Genomic DNA, 20725 nt, shown 5'->3' with positions numbered 1-20725 from the left:
TGCATCTGAAATGGTTGAACCAGAGAAAATGATTCATAATTTATCGGCCTAAATTGTATTATCAGTTTACATTTACGCACTTGGCAGACGCTTTTATCCACAGCGACTTACATTGCATTGTTCTATACATTTGTTTCTGTTTTTCTGCGTTATATCCCAAATTTCCTAACCACCTGACAAAATGATCAATAAATGCATTTATTTTGGTTTGTGCATAATGTAAGTCCATCAACCAAGACCGAACATTTACGCACCAGTCGGCACTTAGCAAAGTTTTATTAGCCAAAACGTCAAACGCCTGATTTGTTGATATGAAATCTACACGAATCGCTCGGTAGGAGGTTGGCGTGATTCCATGTAAACAATGCCATGGGTATCAAATGCTAACACCACGTTAGCTATCCTTTTATAGGGCATTAAAAACAGATGGAAAACAGACCACCTGGGACCGCCACCGTTGCCTTTAAAATATCAAACAGGGCAAGTGTATAAAAGCTATTTCCAGAGGCCAGTTTACAGATCCAGCCCTCCTCAAGAGAACCGAGAAACAACTGCAGCCTGCACGAGTCAACAAAGGTCCCAAGTCAGAAAGCTCTCTGTGTAAATATCGACATTACAGTCCCCGACCAGAAGGGACACGGGAGTGCAAATGCAGTGAACCACACAATCTATCTCCCGGGACACTCGTATTAGGAGACCATATAAAGGCAAAGAGACTGGCAGGATCATTAAAACGTCATTTCCATAGACGGAAAGAAATGCTGAAAGGCAGCAAGTGACTTGAGAAAAGATTTCAGACATACTTCAGAGCGCGTGCAGAGTTCAAACCTGTTCTGTTCAACTCCAACGTCAACCGCACGCTCATTATAAAATGTTTACAGAATAAATGTAAAAAAAACAGTTATCCGATTATTTTAGGGTGGGTTTTATATTGGAAAATGTACAGGAAACCAGGGTGTTAAAGAAAATCTTAAAAAGCTGCCACATGCCTTGATCTAGTTTACGAAGTGTAAACCAAACTAAAAAGAGGAAGTATGTGAATTGGAAGCAGTCACATATTCACATATAAATCAACCACATTATTATATGCAAGCTAACAAAAAAAACATTTACAAAACACAGCTAATGTTTATACTGTGGCCATTACATGATCAAGAAAATGACAACGAACAAGTCTGGTCCTAAAAAAACACAATCTGTCCAGGATAGACGAGACTTTTCCATTAAATCACAGAAAACAATTCTCCTAAACGTGCGATGACCTGCCGTAAGACAGAAAAAGAGTCCGTATAAAGGACAAACCAGCGATTAGGATTTAACTTTAAATACGAGGAACCTCCCAAAGTTCATACACACTAAATCCCAAAATATGAGACCTGTCTGACCTGTTACAAAACTCAACAAGCAAAAATAACAAACTTAACCAGTACATCTGAAAGCTGTGAGAAAGAGCAGATGATGTTGTGACTTTTTCGCAGTACAGACACATTGGACAGCCCGGGCTGTCAATTCAAAGCAGCTGTCCGGCCGACTCGCTGTGCACGGGGGGCTTCATGAAATACCAGAAGGTGGTTGCGTGTCACTGTTGACCGAGTCAGCCCTTTCTCTCAAACAGTTGGGCTTGAACCGCATCTGTGACTTGCACATTCCGACATTTACCTTAAAATAAAAGTCCTCTTTTCAATCAGCATTAAGCAAAGAAACATTGTGCCAGAAAGGCCATGAATCAATGAGGTTGTTTACATATACAAAAAGGCAAAGATAGCAGAAATCGTTACATGCAAATCGATAAAAACGACAATGTAAGAAAACCGCCTTGACGTCATGACATCAAAACATAAACACAATGTCTGTGTAAACTGAAGGAACACCAGGAAAGTTGTCTGCCAGGAAAGCGAAATCGGGGTAACAATTAAAAAAACCTAGGAGTGCCCAATTGGCACTTTAAACTCTTTATGACACTAAAGATGAACTTCACCAACCTATTCATGGAAGCTGAATATATCAGGGGCCTGTTTATTTCGATTTGAAATCAAATACTTGTTTAACAGAGCTAGTTCATGGATATATATAAATTGCTATGCTTGTTGAAACTACACTGAGTGCCTCATGACTTCTGTCTCTAGGGACAGAATGTTTATATTGTCATTTCGTTACTGAGTCACAACGTCATGTAAGGTTGCTGGGAGTCACGCAGCAAAATAAACTTATAAAGCGGCACACTATGTTCATTCACACTGGAATGTGAGGGAGCACTCCGGACGTTTCCTGCTTGACTTAAAAACAGAATGAGTTTAAGTCATATTTACGGGTAAAGCTGTGTCCCTGTTTAAACATGCACACACAGAGAACTCAAGCACTATACGGCCTTTCCACTAAATATTCGTCCATATTAAAATCACCAAATCTGCACTTCCTGATGGTTACGTTTACCACGGTGCACGGTTGCTCTAAATTCTTATTCAATTATTAATGTATGCAGGACTTACTCCCCTTACTCCTAACGTCGCGTGACCAACCTTCCCACCCAGGAAAAACCTACATCATATGCGAGAAATGTTTTTGTATAACACAAAAGAGGAAGAATTCATATTTCATCTGTCTACAGTGTAATACATATAGAGAATCTGTCACAGTATGACCTAAGGTCTTGTTCCACCTTACACATAAACTCCTCAGCTATAGTCTTTCCTATAGAGATCCGGTTTGATCAATTACCAAGACAGTGAATAGGACAAGAATCTTCAGTGTCAGAATACTTTCCCACAGGCCAAAAACTCTAGATATTTCACATAGTTTTTTAAACTAACTAAGCCCTAATATTTAACTGCAATCTCTTAACTCGTTTATATTCACAAACATCAATAATATATAATAAAAAACTGAATCACATGTTACAACAACAACTCAAAGTTACATGAATTTCACACCCTTTAGTTTCTATTCACTCCCTATGATAAAGAGCTCAGCATGCTGGTATGATGGCTCAGTATTTAACAGCATGTTTCTACTTGATTTTTCAGGGCTGTACACACATACACATACACCTATGATCCAGTGTTGCCCAATGTGACTTAAAGACGGTTGTTATATTCACAACAGTGAAATGTCCTTATTATGACAGATCCTTATAAAAACACCACCACCTGCACAAAGTTTGCTACGGTGTGAACTACAAGATGGGTTGGAAATAAATTGCATTGAATTAAGATGGCTGAAACGTAAAGTGCAATGAATTATGAGGGTTAAAAGAGCAGTGCATTAAACCAATGCATTTTATGTTCATTTCACATAAAACCAATGCATTGGTTTAATGCACTGCTCTTTTAACCATCATAATGCGTATGGTTTAACCGCGAAAGGGTTGGTTTCATAAGGTGTAAACATGCAATGTATTGATTTCATATGGTTTGGAAAGGAAATGCATTGGTTTCATCTAGTTAAAACATGAAATCCTGTGATTTAATATGGTATAAACTTGAAATGTTATGGTTTCGTATGGGGTAAAGATAAAATGCTTTGGTTTCGTTTGGTTTAAAGAGGAGATGCGATGGTTTCAAATTGTTTGGAAAGGAAATGCATTGGTTTTATAAAGCTTTAACATGAAATGCATTGGTTTCGTATGGTTTAAACGTGAAATGCAATGATTTAATATGGCTTAATCAGGAATACATTGGCCTCAAAGGTTTAAAGAGGACAATAAACAGATGTCTTACCCCATTCTAAAAACTCGGCTATATTCTTCTCTCTTCTGAGTGGGGAGTTGATGCAATCGTCATATAGACAGATGAGAACATCCAGAAGGCTTTCCACACTAAAACACTGTCCATTAGACTGGACAGGACCATCCAGGATGAGTTTTTCCAACTTTTTCAAACGCACTTCTCCAGACATGGTTCAAAACCAGAGTGACAGCTCAAAATGTTTAATACAGTTCTCTTTGTGTGTTAGTGGAGACCAAAGCAAATCCGTGAAGCGGCTCTTTGAACACTTATAGCCCCATCATGACACTAAATCTATAATCTGCATTCTTTTCAAAACTTATGTTATGTTCATACTCAAACTTTTCACTACATTTTTATTTTAGAGATAAACTCAAGTGTCACAGAGGCTTAACAAACCAATGTAGAAATAAACTAACAATTTAAACCACTTGCCCACAAAGCTCGTGTATGTTTATATTTTAAGAAAATAATACTTTGTCTTTTGTAAATATTTGCTGCCTATTTCAGTAGCCACTCGAGCTAACTAGCTGAACATCATCTCGCGACACAATGTCTGTTGACTGTTTATCTCTTATATAAAACACGTATTAACATAAGTAAATACTAGTGTCAAGTCATGTCAACCGTGTAGACTTAAAAATACCTCCACTTTGATCAACTTTAATGGGTTAAAATAACTGATGCTAATGATCCGGCTAATAAAGACGTTCGGCTAACAGGCTAACAGATTTTAGCTCGTCCTGTGGGAAATTTCCCTCAAAACCCAAGAAACTAACATGACATGCAGCTCAAATGTGATGCGGGAATAACATGTGCGGATAAGATAGATCGTGTATGTTTATATCCGACGAAAGTGAGTTTAGCGAAGTTCTTCCAAGGCACCGTAAGTATCGGTTCGTTTTTCACAGTTTTGGTCCTTTTTCGTGGATAATTCCGTATGAAATAAGTCCTGGGCGCGGGATAAAGTCCGTCGGATGATGGTGATGGTGGTGATGGAGATGAGGAGGATGATGGCGGTGATAGTGTGGATGAAGGGTGACGGGGGTAATTGTGTCTCATCTGCTCGCCGCCTCTTAGTCAATGTGTTTGAGGAATGATGCGGAGAAACATGGCGACTGGAGAGAGAGAGAGAGAGACAGAGAGAGAGAGAGAGAGAGAGAGAGAGAGAGAGAGACACATAGAGAGAGAGAGAGAGAGAGAGAGAGAGAGAGAGAGAGAGAGAGAGAGGCAGTGGCCACACAAACATACAGATTCATAGACATGTAAAGAGCACACACATACAGATCACATGCACATTCAGGAAACACAAACAAACAGAAAGAAGAGAGACACATCATAGAAATAAAATCACAACGACATAAACACACATACAGCCAGTTAAAGAGCTCAGATTCACACATGCAGAAAAAACACACATATAAAATGTAAAAGCATGTACATACATATGCACACACACACAGACAAGTAAACATGTGAACACACACCAGCTGTGTTTTTACCTCACCAGTAGGTATGGGGGTCGGGTCATTTGGATGGGAGATGGGGTAGCATAGGTTAAGGTTGTTGGTTCACATTTATTTTAAATCTACATCTATCTAATGCATATAACTATGCAAATGTGTTTATGCATACAAATACTTAACTATAAACTATAAAATCTATCTATCTATCTATCTATCTATATATATATATATATATATATATATATAGTCACACTTAGCTCTAAATTTACACATTTATTTGAGCAGTTTAATGTAAGCAAGACGATTCTGTTGACAACTTTATTTCAAATGTATTTATGGCATCATGAAGGGATTATATGAATGTGAAGTTTCTTTAGAGATCGTTGAGGTCTGCAGATGTCATGGGTTCCCCTGCGGACAGAAAATATTCGCTGTGTCCCGATAATACACGAATGTTTATTTGCGGATCTAATGGTAAAGCAGCGCCTTCTGCTGTCAAATGTATGGATACGCACTCTATGTAGCCTACTTCACAGTATTTACTACTCATTTTATTTGCTTTCTAATTGACTTCATAATATTGTTTATATATATATATATATATAGCATAAAACATAATATGTAAATCATATATTACTATATTAATTTACAGGTTACAAATCCTGTAGCTCAGGCAGTGCTTTAGCCGCGAAGGATCATGGGTTCTATCCCTGATGATCACACATACCGACAATAAAGTATAGATTAAAAGTACTGTACATTGCTTTATTGGATTTCTACCTCTATACATTTCTACCTCTTTACAAAAATATAAGAATACATGCGTAGAAGAATATATAAAAGTTAGTAAATGTGCTGCATACTCCAGAGCAGGGCTTTTCAAATTGGGGTCCGGGGACCCCAGGGGGCATCCATTAGGATGCAAGGGGTCCCCCAGTAATTTCACTGCTTATCTGTTTTTTTTTGCAAAAGATCGTTTCTAGAATTGCATATATTTGAATCTTTCTAGTGAGTTTTTCTCACTATAGTTTAGTTTTTCGTACTCGAAGTGAAATTGTTGCCGACTATTTAGGTTTAGAAACAATGTGTCGTTTTTATAATATTCTATTTACTATTTGTCCAACACATTCTTAAACGTTTCTCTACACCGACCAAAATATAGATTGATATATATCTTAGAAAAGGGGATCACAAAAGTTTCATCATATTTGGGGGCCCTTGGCATCATAAAGTTAGAAACTCCTGCTATAGAGCACCTCGGACTTTCAAAGCCATAAAATCGAATCGTGACTGTGTAGTAGCCCTATACTAACAATTTGTCTGCATTACTTAATTGCATTTCTATTAGTCTTGATCGCGGATCAAATCAAGTCCTCCATCAGAACACACATCGGTGACTTGTGAGTGTAACAGGGCCAGTTTCACTGAACACATTCCATAATGTTCATCATTAACACCTTCTGTGTTTATTGGGCTCTTGATTAAAAGGGCTAAAATGAAAGACGGTGTTGTTGTTGGTTTAATCCTTCTGATCCCTTTTCATATGCTATTAGAATATGAGAAATGCCACTTTCAGTCTAGATCATCTAATTAATTGATCTGCAGCGTCGATGAATCAAAGAAAGTCGATTGCGAACGCCACGCCCGCTAAAACAAGCGTCTATGGGTATAAGTTAACTTAATGAGTCATTGAAAGTCGAAGGCCTAAGATCTTTTGTTATGATGCTGTGTATTCAAAACAATAATCCTCAATACCATTTAATCGGACTGTCTCATGAAACATCATGCAAGGAACTTTCGTGAAAAAAGTCGTCTTGTGTGAGGATAGATAGATAGATGGATAGATTTTATAGTTTATAGTTAAATATTTGTATGCATAAACACATTTGTAAAAACATAGCACACAATCTATGATATAATTTTTTTTGTAGATTAACAAAAACTCTTATGTAGATAAATAATAAACTATTGTCCTGTCAATGGAGAAAGTTGATAATAATTATTAGATAGAAAATATTTTTGTAATAATATCTTAGTCTTAAGTATATAATATTAGAAATAGATAGATAAGGTGAAGTAAATTATACATAATTTAATCCTTTTTTGCATTTATGTCTTGTCAATGAAGGTTTATGTGGCATGAAATTATGAGAAAAAAGATTTTTATGCAGAAACACATTTACAAAAAAATGTTAAATGAAAATTTAATTTGATTTGATTTTACTGCACATCAATTTCTTCAATTTCTTAACAAAACATAAATAATGGAGCAATATTAATATTGCCACACAAACACATTTTTTCCACCATGTTGAACTCTTCCATCCATCCATCCATCCATCCAACTGCCTGAGAAGTTTGTCAATTTGTCGTGCTGTTGACTGCTTGTTTGAATAATAATAGTCATGTTGATTCGTAAACATTGGATTGTGCTCGTTTTACCATCCTGACAAACAGCGTCAGATAATAACACAATTACCATGAAAACATGGCTGTGTAGCAAGTAAATTTGCTTAGCTGTCTGACGTGACATGATCCATCATCAGCCGTTCCTGGCGTCATTGTCTGCCGTCCCAAGACAACCTGCGGCCCCAATACACAAGTGCAGGCTGGAGGGACTTCAGTCCCCTCTGTTGGTATGGACTGAAGAGGTCTGAGCAGTCGTGCTATAGTTATAGATAATCACCCCCTTGAGAAAACTCTTTCCAATCCACATCCCCCTGAGCACACTTCAGAATACACCGCCTCTGTTTGTGGAGGAAAGACTCGGCCTTATAAGACAGCAGGGGTGGTCATTTCTGAATACACTTTCCTCTCTCCTGTGCCCCTCCAAACTCACTACCGTTTTTTTTTACCAAAGATGGTCAAGGTTGGAAAGTGGAAGGGAATGTGCTGAAGTGCAGCCCAAATAAATGTGAATAAATAAAAGTAATTATCATGCTGTGTAATATTTTCATTTTAATGGTGCATTTTGTAATACAAGAATGATTTATAAAAGTTTAATAAGATATTGTTTGCAACTACTGAGAAAAATGCTGATACATACTTTTCAAAGAATTTTACATACTCTCTCAAGATCTATAAAACATTCTTTAAATCAGGTTAAATTGATTAAATACACATAAAAAAATAGATGAATAATAACCCTAAATAAAAAAGTGACGAACAACAAAAGCTGGCCTAAATGGGACATGGCTTTGAAGGGTGTCTTTTTCTGGTTGCCTCCCCTTTGTCAAGGTGTGAAAAGCCAGACGGGATGTGGGGGGGCCGCATGTATATAAGCCACCAGCGACTCAGTCATTCAGCACGGAGAGCCGCAGTTGCATGACCAGCAGATCGAGCATGGCTTTACTCATCCAGCTTTTCCTTTGTGCCACGCTGATTTCTTTCACAGAAGGATTCGACCATGAGAATATGAAGCAAGCTTTCCTTCAAAAACTCGGATTAATAGAACTGCCCAGGATACAGAAGAGGGATTTGGAAAATGTGGTCGTCCCAGCTCACATAAAGAATAAGTATCTGTCTATGCTGAAACTGCATAACAAGAGGAAGAGGAGATCTCTGCCAAGTCTGGCAGGAATTCTTAGAGGCATTCGTGGGAGTGCAGGTGGGTGACATGTTTTAATTGACGTTAACATTTTTACCACTTTTTGACCGTACCAAACGGGCTAATACTTTACTGCATGTATTTAGAAATTCTTCATTGGTGTACTTAAAACGTATGTGTAATTTCTCCCTCGAAGTTTCAAGAAACAAAACAAATCAAACTAAGGAAACCGTGACTAGACATGTCACAGAATGTAAATCACACTTATCGTGACCTAACAGATGTTTTGCATTTCACAGATATAACAGGAGAAGTCATGTACTCTGACACAACTCGACAGCGTCTCGTGTTTGACATGGAGGACAGGCTGCAAGAAAACACAGAGGTTACTATGGCAGAACTGAAACTTTTCCAGACAGTAGTGCAGAGCCCATCCAAACCAGAGCGAAGACACCACAGACCCATCAACAACGCCAGAGTCAGCATCTACTGGGTGGAGGTGTTGGGAAACGGCTCTAATAGAACATCACTTGTTGACTCACGGTATGATACACATTATGCAAAAGATAACTGCAATGATTACACAATTATTACATCTTCAAGTGCCTTAAGAGAGACTCACGTGTCCTTGTTTGCGATTTTGACAGATTGGTTCCCGTACATGAAAGTGGATGGAAAAGCTTCGATGTGACTCAGGCGATTCATTACTGGTCTAAATCCAAAAAGAATGCACCTCTGCACCTGGAGGTGTGGACTGAGGGAGAGAGACCTGGTAACTATGCAGCCGAGATGGCCAAAAGAGTGCGCTTCGCCACACAGGACCCGAAAGAGAACACCCTGGAGAAAGACATGGGCACACCAGAACTTGTGTTCTACACCTTGAACCTGGATGAATATGGGTGAGTTTTGTTTCTAAACACCAACTCATTTAGCTTTCTTATAAAAGCAGTTTCAATTAAAGTATCCATCCTTTGCTAAACTCTTTTATTTTCATTTCCATAGATCACAAGGTAACTGCAACTCCAGCCCAAACAGCAGCAAGTGTTGTCGGGAAGAGCACTTCATAAACTTCCGTGAGCTCACGTGGACACAGTACTGGATCATCGAGCCGGCCGGGTACCAGGCGTTCCGCTGCGCGGGAGGATGCAAGCAGCCACAGCGCGGTTTCTATGGTTACGGGCAGAGGACGTGCGCTGTGTTGGAGAGCGCGCCTTTGCCCATGATGTACCTGGTGAAGAAAGGAGATTACACTGAAATTGAAGTGGCAGAATTTCCTAACATGATAGTTGAGAAGTGCGGATGCTCCATGGACAAAACTCCTCCAGTGTGAGGCTGTTTCGTGACTTGCTCTCAAACGAGAGGTGATAGAGTGATGCTTAAAACTGACTGTAAATACTGAAATGTCTTATTCAATAGAGACACGTACACGCGTTGCAAAACCCCACCGAGCACTTGAAAATAAATGTATTTATGAATTATTAGTCTATGTAATGGCCTGTTGAGTGGTTCATGTGTTTTTTGAAAATAAAATAACTAATCACGTATGCACGAGTCATTTTTGTGTTTTTTACAACAAAGATCAAATGAATGTGTTCATTAACGTTTAAAAACAGGTTGCCATAAAAAGACACATTAAGCAGACGATTTAAAGCCATTTACAAAAATGACGACGAAGCGATTTAACCTAAGGAGAAAATAAAATGAGAACTTTAATGAAGCAAATGCTGAAGTGTTATGCAGTATGTTTATGTGGGTTGTTAGAGAAACTTTGCAACTGTGCGTTTGTCGTGTTGTTTCTTACTCTAATACCATAAACAAAACAAAAAAATGAAAATTTTGGTTTGTTTGTAATTAAAGATTTTTGTTCAGTATGACACAAGAGGAAGCACAAGTCACATTATTAACAATAACTGCCAGAAAATAAAATAAAAAATATATAAACATGTATAATGTTAAGAAAGCGGATGTTACGAGCTTTCTTGTGTTTAGTGTGGATTCTATATCATTTTTCAGATAGCTCTCTTTATTTATGCTTTTTCCTAATAAAAATAATTGTGAACTCAGTTTGGGAAAATTCACCAAATTTAATCGTACGCCGCAGTTTTTTGTCGCAGTTTTAAAGAACCTACGTCTTGGCACCGGAGATAATGATTGGCTGGGCTGAGTGTGGGGGCGGGGCTTAGCGTGTTGTTGATGTTGCTCTGGGTAACGGTCTCGACAGCAATGGCCGCTCACTGAAATCATTCGCGAATCCTCTACAGCAGATATGTGTGGATTTCCTCAGAGGTTTACAGCATCTCAAGTGCGTTTCTTTCACAGAAACATCTCCACTAGCAGTAGTATATGTAAAATAAACAATTCGCTGACGTTTTGCGGGAATATTATAATGCTTTGGGCCAGCAGTGATTTGTTTGGTGATTTTTTCTTGCTAGCGTTTGCGATTTAGCGGAACCACAACAAGAGCAACTACTGATTCTAACTCACTCATTCTGCTTTTAACACTGAGATCTGCCTTACAGTCAGAGGACATTTGTGTTGTTTATGGGCAGTACTTGTGTTTATGGACCTTAGAATAGGACCCAGTAATGCTATTGAAAATGTTTCGTGTTGGTTTTGAGGTCATCACTAACTGTCCCGTTAACTTATAAGCTGTGCTAGCACGAGGAACTGTTTTCGGGTGGTTATATCTAAATGGGGGCATACAAGTGTATTTAGGTTGTATTCTAAAGTAAAATACTAATTGAACCTTTTCTTTTTTGTTTTAATAATTGTTTTTGATGTTTTCAGCCTTAGGACTCGTTTTCAGAATGAGTCTGTCCAGAGTACACCAGAATGCCAGCAGGTAATGCTCTCTCATATTTGAGCTTTTTTCATGATAACATATGTCCTTACATTGTCAGATTTGTATTAAAATGTCATTAAATTGTTGTCAGGTCAAAGTGATGTGAGAGCTAAGACGAAAGCTCGCTTTGATGAAGTGTTAAAGAGACACACAAGTCCTCCTGCACAGAAAACCAAAGCCAAGCAGACCGTTGACCAGTCTCAGGAAATTATTGTGGTATGTTGAGTTGGGGATAAAATTCATAGATCAGATTTTTAGGAATCAGATCATTTACTTTGTGTTTTCTTGCAGCTCCAGACCTTGAAGAAGAACCTTGATTTGAGAAAAGACACCGAGGATGATGAAATCCTCCATAACACGTATGATCCAGCTCACGGCAGCCCCAGGTTCACCAAAAACAGACGCAGAGAGAGGGAGGTCTCAGAGAAGACCAACACAATCCATAATGCCAGCGATGAAGAGCCCACATCGACGAATGGGAAAAAGAAAAGCAGAAGAAAACTTCCACCTCTGAAAACAGCTGTTAAAGATGATGAGGAGAATGATAAGAGGGCCGAAGCAGACATCAAAACTGAAACGCATGGAGGACGAGGTCGAAAAGCTAGAAAAGGGAAGAGCAGCGCAGCAAGTGATGTCACTGCACAGAAAGGAGAGACGGAGACAGAAGATGATTATTTACAGGAATACCAGCATCAGATCTTGAAGGCAGAGGAGAAAGACGCGGGCACGAAGAAGCTCACAGAGAGACGAGAGGTACCGCTGTTAAACAATGAGCTGGAGAAGAAGAAGAGAAAGTTAAAATCAATCAAACACGAGGGAGATACAAGGTAAAAACAAAGCACATGTCTACAAGATCATATTTAAAACCATCTTATGAGTTGGTTTCATTTCTATGCATGTGGTTAGGTTATAAGGATAGTTAAAACTCTGATTTACTTATTAAAACCATAAAATAACAGTCTATAATGATTGTAGAATTTTGGCAGTTTTATAATATATATCAGTATAAGTAATTTTTTATACAAAAATATATTTCTTTCAAAAATTATAATGCGAGAATCAAGAATAAAAGTTTGTGTTTACATAATATATGTCTATGTACTGTGCATATTTATTTTGTTTTTATAAACACATACACGTACACATAAATGTGTATATATATTTAATTAAAATGATATGTAAACATTTGAAACATTTTATATTTTCTTAAATATATGCATGTATGTGTTTATAAATACAAATATGTATATGCAAAATACACAGAGATTATTATGTGTTAAGCAAACACAAACCTTCATTCTGGATGCGATTAATCACGAATCATCCTTTAACAGCCCTAGATTTGAATCTGCTTGGTTTCTGTAGTCAGACTGAATTGTTGGCGGATAACCAGACAGAAAGTGTGCAGGAAGATGTGGTGGAGAAGTTTGAAGAGGACACAGTCAAACCTAAAGTGAAAAAGAAAAAGAAACAGAAGGAAGGTATGACGAGTGATCTGAACATCTGTCTTGGTGAAAAATACATTGTAGAATCATGGAGAAACATGCAATTATCATATCAAACAAATGTGTCCATATGTTCTGTGTAGCTGATTGTTTAACACTTACATCACAGGATTTCATTTCTGGTTTCAATAAAGACATCACTTTTCTAGACCTGAAACTGATCATTATGTGAAGTCTAACAGTTGTACAGTATGGATTGAATATGTGAGGTTTGTCGTGTCTGGTTGCAGTGATCGTCGAGGAGGAACAGACAGAAGTAAAGTCGACGTTTGACGACAGTCTCGTGCTGGGAGTTTATATCCACAGGACAGACAAACTGAAGACAGACCTGCTGGTGTCTCACCCCATGGTCAAAGTTCACGTAGTCGATGAGGTCACAGGACAGTATGTCAAGAAGGAAGACAGGCAAGTACTATCTGGAGCAAAAGCTGAATATTTAGTATTCTTGTATGATGAAAACGGTCTTATTTTCATTTTGTGCACAGAAACCGTCACGTTTCATCCTTCTATGAACAAGAGAACGTCGAGCACGTCCTGCCCATCATAACTCAACCCTTCGACTTTAAGAAACACAAAACGACCGTTCCAGAGTGGGACGAGCAGATCATCTTCAACGAACGCTTCGGTTATTTCGTGCAGGATGATGATGAATCTCCTCGAGTGTTGCTGTTTTTTGAGGTTTGTGTGTCTCATGAATCATTCCGAGATGATCTCTGCGGAAAACAAACAGGCAGAGACATGAAGAGCTTTTGATGTTCTTCTCTTTTACAGATTCTGGATTTCATCAGTATGGAGGAAGCCAGAACGAACGTCTCTGCTGACCAACCTGAGCGGGGATTTCGGAAGATCGCCTGGGCTTTTCTGAGGGTATTTGTCTCTGTAGCTCTCACACCTATTCGATGAAAAGCATAAAGTCGCTTTGGATAACATTGGATGACGTCAGTCCTGGTGGTTCGGTCGTACATTTCCACCGATTTCTAAGCTCTTCAAATGTTATCAACAGCTCGTAGGAACCAACGGTGTTCTGAACGTCAACGCCAAACTGCGTCTCCAGCTGTACTGTCCACCCGCCAGAGCAAAGAAACTACCACAGACCATTGATGTGTTCCAGTGGTGGTCGAAGTATCCGAGGAACAAATATTCTTCAACTCTATATGTGACGGTGAAGGGCATCAAACCTCCAGAACACGTGAGTGGACGACACGTCAGATTGTGAAGCAGAGAAAGAATCCAGACTCAGTGAGGTTGTGTGTGTTTGTGTGTGTCGGACAGGTGGATCCTGGTATCCGCTCCATGACAGCTCTACAGCAGGAGAGAGGCAGCACATCGTACAGTGAGCTTCAGAACGAGATCACCAATAAAACCGGCACACTGCTACAGGACGCCAAGTCAGAAAGCATTAAGTGGAGTCGCTTGCCGGGACAGGTAGTGTTTGTTTTGACTGATGAGTGGAGGGTGTGTGGAGGTAATCCTCCTGTTTGTTCAGGCTGACAACTCATTTATTTAAACAGGTGTGTCGCATCCCCAATAAACCAATGCACTCGTTCCGGGGTGGTCAGATGGGATGTTTTACTCTACGCTTCTCTCATAATGGACGGGCCCTGGCGACAGCGTGTGCAGATCGAGACGTGTTCCCCATCATCAGTCAGTAACTAGTATCTCATACTTGTCCATCACTACCTCCTCATTGGCCATTCAGTTTTATAGGCTCACTGAAGTGTCCTGAAACTTTCAGCCGTATTTGACGTCATTTCAAAATTCAATGATGTAAATTCAGATTTCTGAAACAGAACATCTCTGGGCACACGTTGAGTAGCTCCGCCCCTTTAAGAAATAACCAATAGCACTTAATAGTCCGTCAAAACAGCATTTGTGGGCGTGTGAACAAGTGGCTTATTTCAGATGCGGCTTCAGCGTTTTTTATAATGTAGGATGCTTCAGATTATAAAGAGCAATTATTTTCTGATATGTGATATAAATAACGTTTATTATGCTCAAATTGTGATGCTGATGATATCATTTGTAATAAAAAACGTTTCTGAATCTTGTGTCTCTCTCCAGTATATGAGATTCCATCTGGGAAAGTGTTAGCATCTTTTAATGGTCACCTCAGTGTTGTGTATGATCTCTGCTGGTCCAGAGATGACCGAGGACTATTAACAGCATCTTCTGATGGAACAGTAAGGTAATCCTCTCTTTCAGGACTCTTTGCATAGGAGGATGTTTATTTAAAGACCCAGTAATAACATCACAAACACAACCGTGGAAAAAACGAAGAGAATGTTCATTTCATCTGCATTTTAAGATGTATTGTGGTCATTCCAGCCCTGAGTCTGTTTCATTTCCACAAAATGGAACCTCAGGAGTGACAAAGTCATTTAAAAGCACCGTGAAAGACGCATGACAAGACACGAAAATCCAGGTTATCACATCAAAAAATAATGAACTTTTCCTGAATATGTGTAGAAATATGACTGTTGTATGCTTAAAAGTGAATCTGAACCTGCTTTCTTTTCAGTATTTGAGGTCTGAAAAAATGCAGAGGATTTTCTCTTATTTTCACCTGTTTCTCCAGTTTTCATTTTCTACAAATAAAAGCAGATAGAAACGTTTTTTTCTTCTCTGAACTATTGTTAGTAGTTGACAGAATGAAACAAAAATGATAATTTGACCTAAACACTCTTATAAATAGTAAAAACTGAAAATGGTCTCTTCATTTTCTCCACGGCTGTATATATCCAGAATGCACTTGTAAACTGTAATGTCTTCTTCTTTCAGAGTTTGGAACATTGATCGCCTGCAGACATTGGCTCATAAGACTCTGCCTCACCCTTCATTCGTCTACTGCGCCCGCTATCACCCACAGGCTCAGAGTGTAGTGGTCACCGGGGGTTACGACGGACTTCTGAGGGTGTGGAATGTGGACGTACAGGACGCCAACGGACAACTTCTGCAGGAGTTTGATGGACACAAGACTTTCATCAACACACTGTGTTTCGACACTGAAGGCACGTCTTAATCCAGAACATGAAGTTCTGCCCGTCACTTTAAAGGTTTGAGGTCATTTCATGTGCTGATCTTCACACAGGGATCAGAATGTTTTCAGCCGATAATTCTGGGATCATCATAGTTTGGGGAACAAAGGTGGTGGATGGATCTCGAGGTGGCGTGAGCAGTCGTTGGAGTATAGAGAGGGTGAAGGATATGGCTGGCATTGTTCCTAGCATGATGTGAGACGTCAAAGGATCTGACATCAATTCACTGTTTGTCTACAGGAAATAAAAGAGGCGGATTTGAAGGGAATATCTATTAACTCATTAGAGGTGCATCCGAACGGAAGACGACTGTTAATTCATGCCAAAGACAGCGTTTTAAGAGTCATGGATTTGAGAATGTAAGGATCTGCTTTGTATCTCATTTTTCAAAGACACAACGTGACTCTCAGATTTCAAGCAGTTTGAGAAGAAGATAATGAATATTGTTTGGTGTGTTGCAGTCTTGCAGTGAAGAAGTACATTGGGGCCACAAACTACAGAGATCGAGTTAACGGCACATTTACACCCTGTGGAAGCTTCATCTTCTCAGGAAGTGAAGACGGACAGGCTTACGTGTGGAATTCAGAGACAGGTTACAAACCTCTGTTCACGGGAGAGATTCATCTTCAAATACAAGAGAATTTTGGGTTGAATTTAGGTTTGTGTTTATCAGGTGATCAGGTGGCTGTGTACTCGGAGCTCTGCTACTCTTCTGCTCTTCGGGCCGTAGCGTTTCACCCTCATGAGAACATGGTGGCGTTCTGCGCATTCGGCCAAAACCAGCCCATCCATCTCTATCTGCACGACAGGAAGGGTGAGTCACCCTAAACCATCCGTTCATGCTGATTCAGTGGTTATTCTTAAAGTGAGAAATAAATAAATATAAAAAAATCTACTACTCTTTCTTCAAACAGAAACAAAAAATATATTTTTAGAAATGTCTTAGTGGTTTTGTGTACTTACAATGGAGGTCAAGGGGGTCTAGTGTTGTTTGGTTCTCAACATTCTTCAAAATATCTTCCTTTTGTGATACAGGTTGGAATGACATTAAGATTTTTGGGTGAACTGTCCCATTGGGCAAAGCCAGGGTCACTTGATCACGCTCAGTGTTTTGTGTTGGCAGTGGCCCAGATGGAGGTGGAGAGTTTGAGAGGGATGAACCGGACAGAGTTTGCGGACAGTAAGACGAGCTGGAATCCATCAGAGGTCACGGCCTTTCAGAACGCCTCTGCCAGCGGAATGGATCGGTTCGCCAGCACAGCACGCGTGTCACTGAAGATTCAGCGGGTCAAACAGAAACTGGATTCTGTGATGGTAAAAAAAAAAAAACATTTTTGTGTAGACTGTACTTGTGAACATTTTTATTGAAATTATTATTATCAGAACGTGTCAATTGTCCATTCATTTTTACGTTTTATTTTCTTACAGGAGCCCCATCGTAGATCTCCTATTGTGGATAGGATGTATGAACAAGGCAAGTGATGTTCAAAATATGATGAATTCTGCATATTTAAAATACAAATTTGAACAACACTGTATATGCTGATTAAATGACTTGTGATTTACATGTTTGTAAATTTCTTTTAAAGGTGGTGTGTCTCACCTGGGAAAGAGTCTAGAAGTAAGTATTTGTGGATCCTGTCTTAAGCTTCTCATTTCATCACTACATTCTGCATTAGATATAAAATGATATGTCGAGAGCTTTAATAAAATCATTTTAATTATGGATTCATCTTCAGACAGATATATCACAGTCAGCAGGTTGCTCTTGCTCTTTGGCCGTTCCATTCATTAAAAACTCAAGTTCAATAGTTCTGTCATCATTTATTCACCCTCATGTCATTCCAAACCTGTATATAAGTCTTTCTTCTGTGAAACAGAAGTCTAGCCTGGAAGTCAATGGTGTCCAGTGTTGTTTGGTCAGAAACGTTCTTCAAAATATCTTCTTTCTGTTATGCAGAAGGAATAAAATCTTACTGCTTTAAAATGACACGATGGTGTGTAAGTGTGAACTGTCACTTTAAGAAGCACTCAAATTTCAAATAGAAAACATACAATTAATAACAAACATGTTTTATATTTCAGGGCACTTCATCATATTTTCCTCCTCCATCTCTACTGTCCCCTCATTCCAAACTACAGATGTCCACATCACAGAGGGCTCACCTCATACCACAGGCAACACTCGCTTCACTGAACGGTATGTTCTACTGCTACACATTATACATTAGATTTTATATACTTTATTATACCATAGACTGTTTGAAAACTACATTCTGACGGGATGGAAAATATAATATAAAAATACAATGGTAGCAGCACTGATTGCTGTCCTACATTCATCAAAATGTCTTCTTTTGTGTTCAACAGACAACAGTTTTTTTGGTCTATTTGAAAATGATTCTGTACAGACAGGCATATAAATGACATTATAGCTAAGAGACATGAAAATGTCCATTTTAATATGCCATGGAAATCAAGACCTCCTCTTTTCTCAGGTGGTTATGGTCCTGTTGGGCAGCCCATCAGAAGAACACCATCTCTCAAACACCACAAAGTAAGACATTTTCCTCTTTTTAAGAGATATTTTGGATATTTCAGCAATTTGAGTCTGAATAAAAGATGTGTTTTTAACTGAGGTTGTGGGGATTCATTTACAGAGTTTCCTGGATAAAGAATTCTCTCAACAAGCAGAGACAGACTTTGGACAAATCCATGAGACGGTAAACTTTCTTTGGTTCATTATTTCTTTATCTGATTCGTGTGTTTGTTCTACTAAAGCTAATAATACTGATAAATAATAAATGCTCTTGACCTTGCAAAGAATGGATCTGTGTGTCAAATGTTTTCCAGGTGCTATCTTTATATGAGTACAGAGCGAACCGATCTGACGAGCTGTCCATACGACGCGGTGATGTCATCCATGTGCTGTATAAAGACAATGACAGCTGGTGGTTTGGACGGCTGGTCAATGGACAAGAGGGATATTTCCCAGCATCCTATGTGGCTGATGAAGGTACATAGATGACACAGGAAATCACACAGGAAAGTGAGCTGTCATAAATGTAATGTCTCTGTCTTCTGAAGGGAGTTTCGATGAGGAAGTGTCGCAAGCTTTAGAAGCACAACCTTCAGCGTCAAATCATTCTGAAGCAGAAGTTCAACGTGCAACTCCAGTCCAGGTAATGTTTCACAAACCTTGAATATAAGTGACTTTTAAACACTGAAATTAAACAAAAATGATTTACGAGCTGATATCTTCACCTGCCTGATGCTGATATTGTCTTGTTTTCCTCCAGCTGTCTGCAGCCATGAGTGCGTCTGGAGAACTAAAGATCATCTCTGAACTAGACACTGACCCGGAGGCGTCCTCCACTAAGTATGAAAAACAGCCTGATAACATTTGGTTATGTTTGGAGATTCATGGGTTTCATACATGTGACCCGCACGTGTATGAACGCCATCTTGAGGACCTCTTTGTGTTACGCTTTCACCATCCATTCCCACACTTTTGCAGACTACACCCTCATTTTTACCTTGAAATTAAAAAATGTTGTATATTACATTTAAAGAAAGAAACATTTATAGAAACTAATTAAAGAAATTTTTGTTATGTTTCAGGAAACTAAAATTGACCCTACAGTGCAATAAAAGACATTTGTGTTATGTGATTTGTGCACGTGTGTTGTGCTTGTGTTTCATTAATAATGTCTGTGGATCTTGTTATCTACACAGAACAAGAAAGAAGAAGAAGAAGGTGAAGCGCAGTGAAGATCTTCCCCCGGCTCTCTCGGCAGATCGTGAGATGCCTTCAACATCCTCCAGAAGGTGGAGACCTCTCCCCAAACCAGATAAACCATGAGGACGAAGAGACTGATTTCACACGGACTTAACTTCCATCACTGAGAATCAAGTGTTTTATTGTGTATGTTTGTATTTGTGTTTTTAGCTGGCCCCTTATATCAGAAGTTTTATATTTTGTACATTTCTAACTGATATTTGTAATATGTAGTTTTACAGCACACTTTTTTTTTACTGTATTTCTGTGATATACTGAGTTTATATTTTATTTAAATGTGTATTTGTTTATGTTTGTGTTTTAGATTTATTTTAATTCTGAATGTTACAGAAACACCTCAAACAGAACTGCATTATAAACACTTTGCACTGGTCACAGAAGGGAATAAACTAGTTGCCAAAAAAAGACAAATGTCATAAATTCTCATGATTTCAAAATGTTTTCATTGTAATAGAACCCAGAAATGGCACGGGTTTGAAAGAGGCAATGATCCAAAACTGTTTATTAATATCAGTGTTCATAAAATATTGAAATGCACATTATAAAAAGGTTATTTTATTTTAAAAGTGTTTCCATATGTAGTTGTATCCTGGCTGTTTGTATGGATTAAGACAAAAACATGTTAATCTGTAAAATCTGAAAGTTGTAAAAGGGTCATTGATAAACTACTGTTACATGATTAATCCATGTTAAGTAACATAAATCTCACATTCTAGCTGTTTGCTAGAGTTTTTGAAGCCTTTAACCTTTCAGACGACATTCTGTTGTACCCAAAGCACACACACGCACGCGCACGCGCACACGCACAC

The 20725-nt window shown here is 38.7% G+C and overlaps 3 protein-coding genes across 9 annotated transcripts in view; 2 read left to right on the top strand and 1 right to left on the bottom strand.

Annotated features, from left to right (window-relative positions):
- The window catches only part of cdc42bpaa (CDC42 binding protein kinase alpha (DMPK-like) a), a 53740-nt gene extending 48917 nt beyond the window's left edge, over positions 1-4823 (bottom strand). For 3 of the 5 annotated variants that reach the window (XM_056768652.1, XM_056768653.1, XM_056768656.1), the window contains exon 1: positions 3717-4823. In XM_056768652.1, the coding sequence (XP_056624630.1) occupies positions 3717-3894 (178 nt within the window). In that variant the 5' untranslated portion in view covers positions 3895-4823. The remainder of the gene's footprint in view (positions 1-3716) is intronic. The other 2 variants (XM_056768654.1, XM_056768657.1) reach the window with 2 other exon arrangements.
- lft2 (lefty2) lies at positions 4530-10154 on the top strand. Of its 3 annotated transcripts, none has more exons than XM_056768663.1 (5): positions 4530-4608; positions 8583-8795; positions 9035-9278; positions 9383-9634; positions 9738-10154. In XM_056768663.1, exons 1-5 carry the CDS (start codon positions 4560-4562, stop codon positions 10063-10065), a joined length of 1086 nt encoding a protein of 361 aa, XP_056624641.1. In that variant the 5' UTR covers positions 4530-4559; the 3' UTR covers positions 10066-10154. The 3 variants fall into 3 exon arrangements, with proteins under 3 accessions (XP_056624641.1, XP_056624643.1, XP_056624640.1); XM_056768665.1 differs by having other exon boundaries at positions 4554-4608; positions 8586-8795; XM_056768662.1 differs by lacking the exon at positions 4530-4608 and having other exon boundaries at positions 8531-8795.
- A 766-nt stretch (positions 10155-10920) lies between these two features.
- ahi1 (Abelson helper integration site 1) lies at positions 10921-20679 on the top strand. The gene is made up of 27 exons (XM_056768658.1): positions 10921-11037; positions 11523-11577; positions 11669-11793; positions 11869-12404; positions 12943-13058; positions 13313-13487; positions 13568-13760; positions 13854-13949; positions 14086-14271; positions 14355-14507; positions 14594-14726; positions 15144-15267; positions 15861-16090; positions 16171-16277; positions 16358-16476; positions 16579-16709; positions 16791-16931; positions 17241-17431; positions 17546-17591; positions 17707-17738; positions 18203-18317; positions 18616-18674; positions 18778-18840; positions 18971-19133; positions 19205-19299; positions 19417-19496; positions 19853-20679. The coding sequence occupies exons 2-27, from the start codon at positions 11568-11570 to the stop codon at positions 19977-19979; spliced, it is 3546 nt and encodes a 1181-aa protein (XP_056624636.1). The 5' UTR covers positions 10921-11037; positions 11523-11567; the 3' UTR covers positions 19980-20679.
- Positions 20680-20725: the final 46 nt, after the last annotated feature.

Source organism: Triplophysa dalaica, chromosome 15 (assembly GCF_015846415.1).
Source record: "Triplophysa dalaica isolate WHDGS20190420 chromosome 15, ASM1584641v1, whole genome shotgun sequence".
NCBI lineage: Eukaryota > Metazoa > Chordata > Actinopteri > Cypriniformes > Nemacheilidae > Triplophysa > Triplophysa dalaica.
The sequence above is the reverse complement of the archived record's forward strand: the minus strand, read 5'-3'. Positions and strand labels throughout refer to the sequence as shown.

Coding starts and splice junctions, on each gene's coding strand:
- lft2 (XM_056768662.1), top strand. CDS start 8,531: ATGGCTTTACTCATCCAGCTTTTCCTTTGTGCCACGCTGATTTCTTTC. Junction 8,796..9,034: donor AGGCATTCGTGGGAGTGCAG/GTGGGTGACATG, acceptor TGCATTTCACAG/ATATAACAGGAGAAGTCATG. Junction 9,635..9,737: donor TTGAACCTGGATGAATATGG/GTGAGTTTTGTT, acceptor TCATTTCCATAG/ATCACAAGGTAACTGCAACT.
- ahi1 (XM_056768658.1), top strand. Junction 13,761..13,853: donor GAGTGTTGCTGTTTTTTGAG/GTTTGTGTGTCT, acceptor TCTCTTTTACAG/ATTCTGGATTTCATCAGTAT. Junction 14,508..14,593: donor GGAGTCGCTTGCCGGGACAG/GTAGTGTTTGTT, acceptor TTATTTAAACAG/GTGTGTCGCATCCCCAATAA.